Source organism: Pelecanus crispus, chromosome 9, assembly GCF_030463565.1.
Source record: "Pelecanus crispus isolate bPelCri1 chromosome 9, bPelCri1.pri, whole genome shotgun sequence".
NCBI classification, from domain to species: domain Eukaryota; kingdom Metazoa; phylum Chordata; class Aves; order Pelecaniformes; family Pelecanidae; genus Pelecanus; species Pelecanus crispus.
Window position 1 is genome coordinate 40,349,929 of NC_134651.1, and position 13,366 is coordinate 40,363,294.

Consider the following 13,366-nt stretch of genomic DNA (forward strand, 5'->3'; position numbering starts at 1 on the left):
AGCCCAGAGGCACCGAGCACAGCACCGGGGAGCAGGGGGGCAATGAAAGCAGGCAGCGCTCGCGAGATCGTTTGCTGCCCTGGAACTTGCGCTCCCCGTTTTGCACCGGCTGCCACGTGTTGGGAGCAGCGATGGCGAATACACCGAGCTCTTCCCTTTCCCTGCAGAGCCCCATCAAAACAGAGGTGCGAAAGCTGTCGGGGCCGAGTGTGTTTTGGGTGCCAAATGCTGCCACCCGACCTGGCCCTTCTTTCTCCGTGCAACACGGGATGTCGCATCCTGGAGAACCGGAGCTGATGAGGGCACATTGGCAAAATAAAGATCACGTTTAATTCGCTGGTTACTAATCAGCGTGCTGCTGGGGAGGTGAGAGGTTCCGGCATGTGTGCCAGCTGGGACGGGCAGGGAAACTCAGTGAACTGAGGTCCTTCTCATCAGAGTCCACTGCTCAGCCATCAGCGCCGAGCGCCAGCTGCTCTAACTCAGTTGCATTCCCTAGCAGTAGTGATAATGGATTTTTTTTTCTCATTGGGAGGAAAAAAGAAATTTGGTCTCGTAAAAAGATATCCCTCCCCTTACTGGAATTTTAATTTAGGACCTAAAACTTCATGGCAGTGCCTCTTTTAAATTCTCTTTTTAAATGCTGACTGCGTCTGTTTTAAACTGCTGGCAGAACAGGCTTTTACCAGACATGATGTGAAAATGACCCCATGGTGCTGCCTTCTCCCCTTACATCTTCAGAGCCACACTTGCCTCCCTGACCGGCCGATAAACCCATCCCTCTGCCGAGTCACTCTGGTTGCAGCGAGCTGCGCTGCAGCCCGGGTCTCTTTGAAGAGCACTTAGTCTTGTCTGGAGCATTGATTAAATAGGGCAGCGCCGGAGCTGCGCCGAGTGTTGAGCAGACCCCGCCACGCTCGATTTACGGCGTTACCTAAGGACCCACGACGCGCAGTCCTCAAATGTCAAAGCTGTCTCCGCTCGAGGTGTGGGGGGATTGCGGCGGGCTGGGAGGCAAGGGCACCCAGGGGACCTCCCCAGCCCTGCAGAGCTTAACCCTTCAGTGCTCGGAAACGAAGCTTTCTGGCCCAAGCAAGGATGGGTTCCCAGGAGGCAGCGGCTCTGCCAGGTGCGGCTGTAGGCAGAAACCTATCTGGAGAGAGCACATGGTTGGGAGTGGGAGAGATGGTAACGCGTTGCTTTGGATAGAAACGCAACGCACAGCTGGAACCTCCAAGGAACACCAGCGGGCAGAGCTTGGGGTGCCCGTGGCCCCTTCCCCACTCTCACCCAAAACAATACATGTTTGATGGAGGGTTCCTCTGTGACAAAGGAAAGCTGCTCCTTGGAGCCATCACCACAGAGCGGTTGCAAGGCCTCCCAACTCCTCATCCTCCGCCCTTTCCTCGCTCCTGTCTTTCTTGTTCCGTTTGCGTCATTTCCAGCTTGGTGGGAAAGAGAACTGAAAGAGAACCTCTAGTCTTAAATGGAGAGATTGAGACATTCAGAAAATGCCTCTAAAGACGAGCGGAATGGTGCAGGCACGGTGCTTCATGTGCTGGGGGCTGGTATTACCCTGGCTGCTTTGCAGGCGGGCAGAGCCATGGAGCGTCCTGGATCCCGCGGGAGATGTGTGGTAGGAGGAGGAAACGGAGGGAGGAAAGTCTGATCTCCGGCCCCAGGAGACTCGGGTGACTAAAAAGCAGCCAAGAAGTGTCCTGTGTGTTGAGCAGCAGCACTTGCTTCTCAGGGGAGAAATGCAGGTGTAGACAGATGCATCCCATCCCATTACCCTGGCATTGCCTCCAGAGCCTTGCACCGGCAGCTGGAGACCCGCTTTCCTTTCAGACCCCTCGAACATCTCAGCCGATGTCTGTAGGGAAGGGAACATCAGCAGTAAGGCTTTAACGCCGTAGCCTGCACTGACATCCTGTGATCGGATACCTGCTTCGTGCCTACCGTTAACGGTGATTGCATGGGCAGCACCACGAAAATTATAGGTCCATTAATTAATTTCTAAATGGTGGTGGAATTCCCCAGGGAGCGCGTACAGTATGAGGACTCTATTAATTCATCTTGATTAACATTATCACAATGAATACCAAATGAATTCATAACGATCAGCCAATTATTTAAAAGTGTGACAGATGGGATCTTCGTAACTCTAGAATTGCACTCAGGCGCTGCTGGCTGATCTTCTGATGCTGGTGTTGCAATGAGGAGAGCTTCAGAGAAGGGCAGCAAGCCGGTGCATCGACATTCAGTAGATGTTTGGGGTATAATACCCATGTAGGGAAAGCTGGAATAACTCCCCCAGTACCCAAATAAAGCTCTGTCTTGTTATCAACCTAAAAATTAAGTGTCTCGTGGCAGGTTTGGAGATGTCCTAGTGTTGTCCTAGACCTGAAAGTGAGAAGCTGGATCTCACTAAGCTTTGGCTTTGAGCAGCTCTTGAGTTCACGTGTGATATCCACCTGATTTGTCAACAAAACGTCTCCTTCCCATTGCATCCATCCCAGCTCACTGCTGCTGCCGATCCACTTTGCCAGCTGGGAGCCTCGTCCTTGTCCTTACGCCAGTCCCACTGCCCCCACACCACCTCCGTTTTGGGGAACAGTTTTGGGCTAAATGCTGCATTGCCAATTCCTTTTGCCTAAATACTTACAACATAGCTGGCTTTTTGTCCTCTAGTGTAAACTCTTGCATCTTTTAAGTAACAGAGCCAGGGTAATGGGCCGCATTTTCCTAAAAAATATCTTGCTCTGGAGACCTAATTTATAGCTACATAAATGCATATCAGATTCCTGCTGGGGAAGTATCTCTCCTGTAGCCCAAAGGTATTTGTATGTCACAGAAGTACGGTAAAACCCTCTAAACCAAGTACTATAGCTCTGGTGAGAGAATAAGGCATCCTGCGTGGTGGTGAGCAGTGCTGTGACCTACAGAATGATGCTGGGGAGAAGAGGGGTGAGGGCCACGTTTGTACCCACAAGGGTACGTTCGTACTCAGGAGGGTAAAAGAAAATGCCTCTATTATGTAGCTAAGAAGTCGGCTTAAAGGAATAAAGGCACCGGGGCTTCTTGGGCAGCTGACGGAGCTCGGGAAGGGTTTGATCCCGACACCTGGGGAATCTCCAGGTGAACATGCCATGAACAGACCTGGAGGGATGGACCTTGACTGGGTGCTCCGGGAAGGAGCCTGGCCAGGGCAGCTGTGGCAGTGCACCCATGGAGGAGGGAGGCGGGGGGTGGCCGTGGGGTACTGCTGGAAGGACAGGGGATTTCAGAGCTACGAGGCTTTGCTTTTGCCATCAGGTCTTGGGGATCTTGGCTTGAGGGGGTGAAAGTCTGCAGAAGCAGAAGATTCCTTCTGGTGTGTGCGTCTCTTCTTGCTGCTCCCTGTTAAAAACATTTAAGATACAGATCCTGATGCCGCGTCCGTGGTGAATGAGCCTCACGGACTCTGAGGTATTGCAGCTATAATAAATAAGCAACTGGGAGCATTTTTTTTCCCTGTGAATTACTGCCAGCTGTGTGAGGCTTTGGTTTTTGTACTCTGTCTCCCACTAAATACTGGATAGTCAACAAAATTAAGATTACCATCAGGGATCTTGACTAATGCAGGGATTATTGTTGTGGGGGTGGCTGTTTGCATCCAGAAGCATAACTCTCTCTGCTTGATCTGTTACTCATTAGGGTCTAAGGTGTCTGTGTATCAGCAGCCTTATATTTTAAAGGGAAAAAGGGGAAGCTGCCTTTGAGGTAGAGAGGCAGAGGTCTTGTGAAGAGGTGGGAGTAAACACTGAGGGTCTTGGGATAAAGGTGTCCTGCACGTGATGCCATTAGCTGGGGTTAAATCCATAGGTGAAGGGGGTCATTGGAGACTACAAACTCCACGGCCTCGCATTGCAGCGCGTCGCTATCTCGTGTGACGCGGTCCCGGCCCCACCATTGCTGGCAACGCCGCCGGATCGCACAGCGAGCAGGAAATACCAGCGAGGAGCCCTTTCTCATGCTCCCGCCGGCCGCCCTTGGACGGCTCACAGGGAGCAGACGTTGGGAACCGGCGCAGCCCGGCCCCGCTCCGTCTCCTGCCTCTCCTTCCCCCAGCGCTGCCTTCGGACGTGAGCGGCAACTTGGGCGAGCCAGACTGTCCCCGCCGGACCTGCTGGGCTGCCTGGTTTGTTAACAGGGCTACCACTTGCTGAGCTGAAGCCTGCAGCCCGAGCGCGCTGCGGAGCACTAACGGTGGCATTTGATGCCGGCCAGGTGAAATGGATGTTGACGCATCTCTGCCGGGAAGCTCGTAGCCCATCTGGAGACCAGAAGGCTGTCCTCCCCCAGCGGCTGCGTCTCAGGCCGCATAAGTGACCCCCAAGATAGTTCCTAAATCCAGGTGCAGATACCGTAACGGCGGTGGCCTGGGTACGGCGCAGCTGCAGCTTGCCTCCGTCAGCTGCCGTGACATGATCCAGAGTCGTGCTCTGAGGATCCAGGACACCTTCTGCCCAGTTGCATGCCTGATCTCTGACTCCAGGACTTCATTAAACTTCACAGGCTGAGATAATTCTTCCTCTTCCCCTGTGTTTGTGGGTTGTTTTTTCCCCTCTCGCTTGCACTGCCGTCAAGCTGAGGGATTTAACCTGCGGGCGGCGGGCGGGGGGGTTGGTGTTGACTTGCAGCGTTGCGGGGAGCAGCTCTAGTCTGCAGCTCGGAGACCTCTGCATGTTGCCAGGGAGCTGCTCAGATAAATCACTTAGTCCAGAAAGACCAAAGTTTCCCCGTGTTTTAACCCGGAGTGGCTCGGAGCTCAGCTCCTGCACTAACACAGGAGTCATTGAGTTGTGCCTGATCCCCCTGCCATGGCTGTGCAGCACCCCCCTGCAACCCCCGGAGCCATCCCAGCTCCCGGAGCATCTCTCGGGACCAACAGGAGCAAGAGGAGTCTGGGGAGAAAGAGCAGGAATTCAGGTCTCCAACTCGCTGTCCGAGTGAATGTAAAAGCAGGCAAGTGGCCATACCCCAGTGAAGGGGCAGAGTTCAAGAGCGCAGTTATTTTTAGTAGTAATTTTGGAATGGAAAATGTCTTTCAGCTTAATGAGCTTGTTTCTTATATCCTTTTAAAGTGCTGCTCTTTAAACTGGCTGGTTACATGATGCTGGGTTTGTTTTTTGGTTTTAAGGATACTCTTAGGTTGAGAAAAAAGGTTTGCTGTATGATTTTCTCTCGTTGATTTAGTGATGTTGCTGTTTGCTTATACTTCCCAGTGTCGAGCTTTTGAGAGTAAAGTGAGCTAGCAATTTTTGCTTTTGTTTTCCAGAGCCATTCTGCATGTGGATTGTCTGCATGCAAAGGTTTCAATCCACTTTTTAACACTCCATTTCACTGAAGTTACATTTTTTTAACGTCACGGCAGTATTCTGCCTCTCTTAAAAAAATGCAGTATTCAGTTGAAAATGTTGGAGAAAAAAACCACCATTTATTTCTTGTACCTCAGCTTTGGAGGTTGTTTGCAGTAGTAGAAAGCTGCATCTTTGAAAAAAAAGGAGGCACACGAAAGCAAAGCAGAAGAAACACTGTCTGAATTAGTTTCCTCAGCTATCGTGGCATTTTTAATATAAACAGGTACCTCAGGCATAAGCGCTTCAAGATGCCGCTGATACACAGCGAAGTTGTAGCTTCATAAAAAGGCAGCAGAGCCTAATAAATTCCACCGCTAGTGAAACGGAAATCCCCAATAACCCTCCATCCAGCACTTCATAAATAAAACAGCCACCCACTTGTAGGCTCAGAGAAGACTGAGCAGGTTTGGGTCTTGGAGGCCACCAGAGCCTCCGGGCTCTCCAGGAGGAGGGTGGTGTGCCCTGGTGATGCAGGGGCATGTCCCCAAAATGCATCCAGGTTGGAGCGGTCTAGAAGGCATCATCATCCCTGTGTGCTTTGCGGATCCCTGCATCTGCCGGGGAATGGCAAGGAGCAAAAGGGACAAAGGTGGGAGAGGATCAGAGAGTGCTAAGAACGGGAGAGCCAAGGCCAAAAAGTGCATCTTCTGTTCGCCCACAGCTTTGGCGCTGCCCAAGAACTGGGCTGAGCATCAGTGCCTGCTCCCCGCGGTGCTGGGCTCCCCGTGCCCAGGGACTCCAGACGCTGGATCTGTCCCCCAGAGAAAACCCCATTCAGTCCATTTTTGGTGAGAGTGAATTATCCTTCCCCCTCCTCCCCCATGAAAAGAAACAAACCCCAGCCAGTCATCCACGCTGTTGTTCCTGGAAGGATGGATTTTCATTTCAGAAAGAAGCGCTCATCTGTATTAACGCTGGGTAGGTGGTAATTAGGAGCTGCTGTAGCCTCCGCGTCCTCCCCCAGCAAACAAACAAGCCTGCAGTGCTCCTACCCATGGGGGCTCTCAGAAACGCCTCTGCCTCGGTGGAAAATCCTGTCCCTTTTGTGCCTTCTCCTCCCCTCGTTAACATTCCTCCGGCACAAAAGCGCGGTGCCCACTGAGCGTGGCAGTGCCCGTGGCGGGTGGCCGTGCCGCGGCGTGGGGGACCTGGCTGCGCCCATGTTGGATCTGTGGCCAGGCTTTAAAAACAGAGCATGCACTTGACATCTTTCTGGTTTTTTAAAATCTAATTAGTCTGCAGATCACAGCATCAGGTTTCTCGCCACGAGCCCAAGGCTTAAAAAGGAAAGAACTTTTGCCGGAGGATTGGGATTCTGGGGCGCTCACACGGCTCAAGGAGCAGGGACTTGGCGACGTTCATCGCGAGGCTTGCGATGAAGTGGCAGGAGTTGGGGATGCCGCAGTGGTTTCTCAGCAGTGTCCTCCACGTCCTCCCCAGAGCCTCAGCAAGCAGCTTGTTCTTCTCCAGTGGCTGGAAAGTTCATTACTCAACCGCAGCCACCCACGCTGGTTGGTTTGGGCACCTGAGCCAGGCTGGTTGCTCGCTTTGCAGTGGACCCAAACCCACTTCTTTAGCCATCAGGTGCTGCACCACGAGCAAAAGCAAGGCGGCCAGTGTTGATGTGCACACCGGCAGAGGATGGATCTGGCATTTTCGCGCATCAGCCCTTGGACCCGGGCAGCTGAGGCTCATCTGCAATCGACGGGACGAGACATTTTGGTTCTTAAAGAGAGAGAGGTCACCGAGAAGTGGTCTTGACACATGGGGCTCCGTATTTTGCCGTTACCATGGCCTGGGGAATTGCAGATGGGCTGGAGAAGCTCGAGATGAAAAATGACAGCAAGCGGCCTTAGGCAAGTACAGATGAAATCAAGCAGAATAACATGAGAGCCTCTTCATCAGGTGCCATGGAAAACACAGGCTTCTGTCCTTGGCTCAGCTGAGACATAGCTGGAGGAGGTGGGGCTGCCTCTCAGAGCACTTCGACTACAACATCTTTTTTTCTCCTCAAGTGGATTGCAAGGTTTAAATGTTTCCCTTATGTTAAGAAAATCAGACTAGAAAACCTCTCAACCATACGAGTCTCCTTGAAGAAAAATAAAAGCATTGGCACAGCCATCAACACGGCGGAGAGCGCGGGGAAGCTCATCTCTGAAAACATGGCGCGGCAGACAGGGCTGGCGAAACGACAGCTTGGGACTGCTTTGCCTCGCAGGAGAGCGTTTCCTGGGTTGCAGCAAGCAATATGCCTGGCTCGCCTCCTGCGTTTACAATGAACAGACCCACACCATTGATCAAATGCTGTGCCACTCTCACGACCAGAAAAATCAGCAGCATTGGGAACAGCGCGGTCCTAAGAGTGGATCTCGTCTAACACCTGCAGCCTGAGCGGTGAGGTGGAAGGACAAGGACACAGGCTCCTCTCGGTGGCTTCCCCGCATCCGTCTGAGACAAGCCCCATAGTTTGTCCAGGCGAGCCCATCTGCTGAGGCAGTAATTGAGTGCGATGGGAGACGGGAGGGTCATGCTGGTCTTGCAGAGCCCTTGCCAGCCCTTCCCTCCTCCTGGTGAGCGGCAGCTCAGCCCGCAGCAGCGGGGATGTGTTCTCCAGCTCTTCACCTCCTTATCACCATCTTATTGCAGTAAGAGCAAGAGAGCCCAGCTGAGGTTGGGCAAGGTCCTGGTAGGTCACGCTGTCAAGTGCCTTGTTATCACAGGCACCCTGTAGTTTAATCCTCTTCCCAAGGTCCTCTTGAACAGAAGCTGGATGTCTCCTTACCCACCCAGCTAAGCAGAAGGCCACAGTGCAGAGGGGGGCATCGATGACGAGCAAGAGAAGGGAGCTAGCAGCAGAACCAGCTCCCCTGAATTGCCACGCTGTGTCCTGCCCTTGCTAATCCTGTGAAGCATCATGTGTGAGACAGGCGGGAGAAGCATCTTGTGGCCTCTCCAGAGTTGAGAATGTTTATTTTTTCTTAAATATACATTGATTGTGCCACATTGGGTTGCAGGAGTCAGTCGCAGAACTCCTCTGGTTTTTTGTCTTTAGCCTGTGAGTTTACAACTTACATGAAAGGAAGAGAAAAATCCAGCAGAAGCAACAAGAACCAAATGATATAATGATCTTTGTTTCTAAATTTTACTGTGTTACAGGGATGGAGCACCATCCATCCTGGCCCACAAGACCTCTGGGAAGCCGAGAAGAACAAGGTATTCCCATTTCAATATTACCAGACAAGCTGCCATGCAGCAGAAATACAAATACATTTGTATTTCTCTTTTTTTAAAAGATAAAATAAAAAGCAAAGCCACAAAGAAACCCAGCTCCCAAACCAAATCTATTTGAAAAAAGTGTTTTTGTCATCTCCACCGTGGTTTATTTGACTAATCCCCAGTGGGAGTGGGGAGCGGACTCCAGAGATAAGGTCCTAGGTCTTGACGGTGAGGGGGTCTCCTGACTACTGAAGATGTTCCTTCACACAAACATCCCATACTGCATGATTTAAAAAAAAAAAAAAAAAAGGTGTTTTGCTTGAATACTTGCTCCTTCTTTCCTTCCCCCTACCCCACCTGCTATTTTTTGCTTATATCTCAAGAAACACAGTCCCCATTCTTTTCTGAAACGGCGATGTGTCTGTCCCTCAGCATCTCTACTAAGAAGGAGCACCAGCTTGTCAGGTCCTCAGCAGGTCTGTGGAGATGCTGATTGCAGTAAATTGCAGACATTTGCCAGTGGAGATCAGAGACATGGAGGACTCTGCTAAGAACCTGTATGACTGGCAGCACTTAGACACTTTCACCTGCTCCTTGCATCTTGGATGCCCTCTCAGTTCTGCTGAGCTTCTGAACCACAGGCTGCAAGGATGGCTGCATCTGCAGGGAAGTCCAAGTCTTGGAACCCACAGAGTCTTGAATGCCAACTGCAAATCCCTGCACCTTTCAGGACAATGTGTTGGGCTTGCTACCCCAGGAGCTGTATGATGCTTCAGGGTGAATCTGGAACTAGGAAAGTGGAGGCACTAAATTTGAAACGAGTTCAACCTCTGGATCCTGAAGAGGATTAGGAGTGCCACAGCTGGAAGAACGAGGTGACAGTAAGATGACCATCAGAGGGGAGTTCATGTGTGCACCGGCAGCTGTACCCCAAGGCCAGGCACAGAGCTGTTGCAGGAGCGAACCTGTTGCTTACATGAAGAATTAAGCTGTTCCCACTTCATTCCTCAAGCTGCCTGTAGGGAGAGAAAATAGCATCTACAACCGAGTCAACATCTAGAGGAGTTGCTGCCTCGCAGGCATCCCCGAAAGCTACATCCAGCAACCAGGGCTGGGCGGGTGTCCTGCATCGTTTCCAAGTGAGGAACAGGTTGGGTTCATGAACACCCGGTAAGGCGCGTCCTGCGAGCAAGCAGCAACTGAACATCACGTCGTACGGGTACCTCATCCTGCAGATGTACACCTCGGTGAAGACCAGTGCATCAAGCAGCTTCTCAGGGGGAAGGGAGGATAACGGCATCACTGAGCATAGCGTCAGGAAGCAGTCACTGCTTTCCTGCAGCCCAGAGAGCCAGGGACGGGATGGATGGAGGTCATCCAAGCTGCAGGGGGGATCGCAAAGTGATGCCAGGCTTGTCCTGGCTTTGGAGAGGGCTGTCTGGTCTTGGAAACACGGGGCTAGCAAAGCAGGTAACGCTCTCCCTGGCAAGGGCTTGGTTTATCTTTGGACCTGACATACTCGGTGAGAATACGCCATCTGCTCTGCCTGGTGTGTCATTGCTGCCGGCGGCCAGCTGGGCAGGGGCGAGTGTCAAGGGTTTTGCGTGGGGCTAAGCAGGCTGGGATGAGTCAGCTTTCCACTGACCAGCTCTGCAGCGAGCAACAGCACCAGCTTTCTGGTGTAGCAGCTCAAAGCACAGATCAACAGAAATAACTACTTATGTATATAATCTCTTTCCATCTGTCTCTTCCATCCATCGTTTATATCAGCTAGATTCAGCCTAATCACTAGCAAATACTGCTGTCATCTGTCGTGATGACCTATAAGATTTACTTTCCTATAACTTTCAAGTGTATCTGATTCTTCACCCTCAAGAACGTGACTGTTGGTTTTGATGAGGTTGAGATTTTCAGATTTAAGGCTTTAGGTAGCCACTGTCTCCCCAGAGCTCTGCAGTACTTTCCCACAAATCCCAGTGTCCAGCTAAGTCACTGGCAGCTGAGCAAGAGGATGTGTTTTTTGGACTAACGCGCATTCCCGGCGGAGCAGCCCCAGCGGCCGAGGTGGTTGATCTCAGAGCAAGGAACCACGCTTTGCACCTTTATCCTTGAGACCTGCTGTGACTGTGCATGAGGTCTTTGGCATTTAAGTCATTTTATAAAATCCCATTTGTTGAGGGTTTGCTTTTCTCTTAGGCTTTTCTGTTATTTAGTAGGTGTTTTATCTCTTCTAATGTGCCCAGAGGAGTTTTGGTGCATCTGTTCTGTTGAAGAAGAGTTGGCATTAAGCAAAAATTTCTAGCCTTTTGATGATTGAGAAAGCAGGAGTAGGGGTGGGGGGAGAAATTTAAGCAGGATTTTATGTTGGCCTGAAAAAGTGGAGAGAAGAATACGTGCCAGACAAGAGCCAGATGGACAAAAGCCATGACACAAATCTGAGCTCTGACAGCAGCAGCTTACCTGGCTCTGGCAGACCAAGCAGAAAACGTTGCGTGGGCCTCGGGAGCCTCTGCAGCCCGTAAACTTAAGAGCAGTTTGCAAAAAATAACCTCTCGCTTTTTGCATAACAGCTTTCACATGGAAGGAGTCTGAGCACCGCTGACGTGCAGCAAACGGCAGCGCTGCACCAGTGGCTGCTGCAGGAGGGGAGGGCGAGCCATGGAAATCAGCCCCAGGCCTTCGCATGCTGGGGTGGTGCTGGGTTAATGGGATCAACGTCCATATAGGACTCTTTTAGCACGTGTCTTAATTTCCTGGTTTTTAAGTAATAAGTTTTATATTCTAGGTTTTATTTTTGCGCTTGGCGTAGAGCTGGTCCCACTGATTGCCTAAAAAGCCTTATTGTGTTATAGACAGCTCTGATTTCCCTGGAACAATACCCGTGCCCCTGCTGCTTTCTCTTAACATCACGTAACCAGCTTCAAATTCAGCAGAGAGGTAAAGTGTTAGGATAATTGTCAATAAATAGCAGGCCTTTTTCATTACCGAATGCCTCATTTGGGCCTCAGCAAAAGGCTGGATAAGTTCTGGGAGTTATCTCTCATGACCAGTGATGAAAACTCCTGTTGCTTGGGCTGTTCTCAGCTAGACTGGGCTAAAATGCACTGTGGGAAACAACGGTGTGTGGAAAAGTGTGTGATTTAGGGTATGTAACATCGTGGTTGACAAAGAGATAGTTACCGATGTAACTGCATAAAGCTACTTTCCAAGTTTAGGGAAAGCGTGTGTGCTGGTTTCAAAGGGAGATCATTAATAATAATGTTATTAGCATCTAATAAGTGTTTTTCATCTATGTGCTGCTCAGACATTAACTCATCAGCATGTGACATGCTTCTGGCTCGATTATTCCTACCGCACAGGATTTGGGACAGGTCTCTCCTGTCTAGAAATTGCCCAGAGACAAAGATAGCATGCTGGTTTGCATACAACGCCTGCCGGCAGATCCCTGCTCCCAGCTCCTGTCCCACGGGAGCACCGTCCTGCCACGGAGCCTCGCGGCAGCCGCCAGCATCACTGCTGGACCAGGGAACTAGATGCATGCCATGACCTCGATGGAAATTCAGCACTAACAGGCTCAGAAGATGGATGAACTCTGGACTTAGGCTTTAAACTGACCGATTTCTCTTTTCTTTAGGATTCCTTTATGCTATCACTTCACCCGTCCATTTCCCTCTCCCGCGGCAGCTCGCCGTGTTGCTTCCTTTGCTGTTCGTCATTTGTCTTTAGCCTTTTTGTTTCCAGGAGTTCTCCCCCTGCAGAAAGGACAGTTTCCCGGCAGAGGCCAAGTCTGAGCAGGAGCCTCCCTCTCCGTGCTCCCAGGGGAGCACACGCGGAGCAGCTCTCCCAGGCCGGGGCTGCTCGGCGGCTTCCCCAAACCTTACACCCCCTTGGACTCTCCAAGCCCGAGACCCACTGACCACACTGGTGGAAAGGCCAGGTGGGAGAACAAGGCATCAGAAGTCTGTGTGGTCCTACAGGTCTGAGGATGCTTTAGATTTTCGTGGATAAGTAACTCCTGTAGCTCCGTGGAGCTTCAGGGTCCCGGCTCAGCCTGTGACACCGTGGCCGGCAGCCCTAGACTGACACTGTCCCTTCTCTGTCCACTTCCAGCCGTCCAGGAGGAGAGGCAGCGGGGGAAGGACCGCAACGAGAATGAGGTGGAGTCAACAAGTAGCGCTAACGAGGACATGCCCGTGGAGAAGATCTTGGAAGCTGAACTCGCAGTGGAGCCAAAGACAGAGACGTACATTGAAGCAAATATGGGCTTGACGCCGAGCTCGGTAAGGCACCTCTCCCCTTGGCCCCATCCCCATCCTGGGCACAGGGGGCAGGACGGATGGCTTGTGGGGCCTTGGGATTGACCTAGCAGGAATACAGCAGCGAGCCTAGGTCAGAGAGGAGTTACCTTAGGGGAAAAGAAATAAGCAGAGCTCAGAAATGCAACTTCTTAGCTCTGCTGTAGATGCCGCGTGTGAGCTTAGATGAAAGCGTGAGGAAAGCGAGCCCTTCTGCCCCTGCGCAACCAGCAGCACTGGTACTTGTCCGTCTCACTGCCGTAGCGAAGGAACAGATACTGTAAGGCATAATTAGAAAGGGTCACAGAGAAGGTTTTATTTTAGTTAACAGCCCTTAGTGCTAAAAGGCGGGAAGATACTCCATGCTCTGAAGAGCTCAGAGTCCAGTCAAGCCAATAAACAGAGCTGTGCGGCTGAAGTGCAAAGAGATAAGAGTTGTAAAATTGGGGCGTG

General features: G+C 51.4%; 1 protein-coding gene across 1 annotated transcript in view; it reads left to right on the forward strand.

Moving 5' to 3' along the window:
- RXRA (retinoid X receptor alpha) overlaps positions 1 to 13,366 on the forward strand; it is a 38,346-nt gene that overhangs the window by 7,570 nt on the left and 17,410 nt on the right. The window contains exon 4 of the mRNA XM_075716363.1: positions 12,729 to 12,898. Coding sequence (XP_075572478.1) covers positions 12,729 to 12,898 — 170 coding nt within the window. The remainder of the gene's footprint in view (positions 1 to 12,728; positions 12,899 to 13,366) is intronic.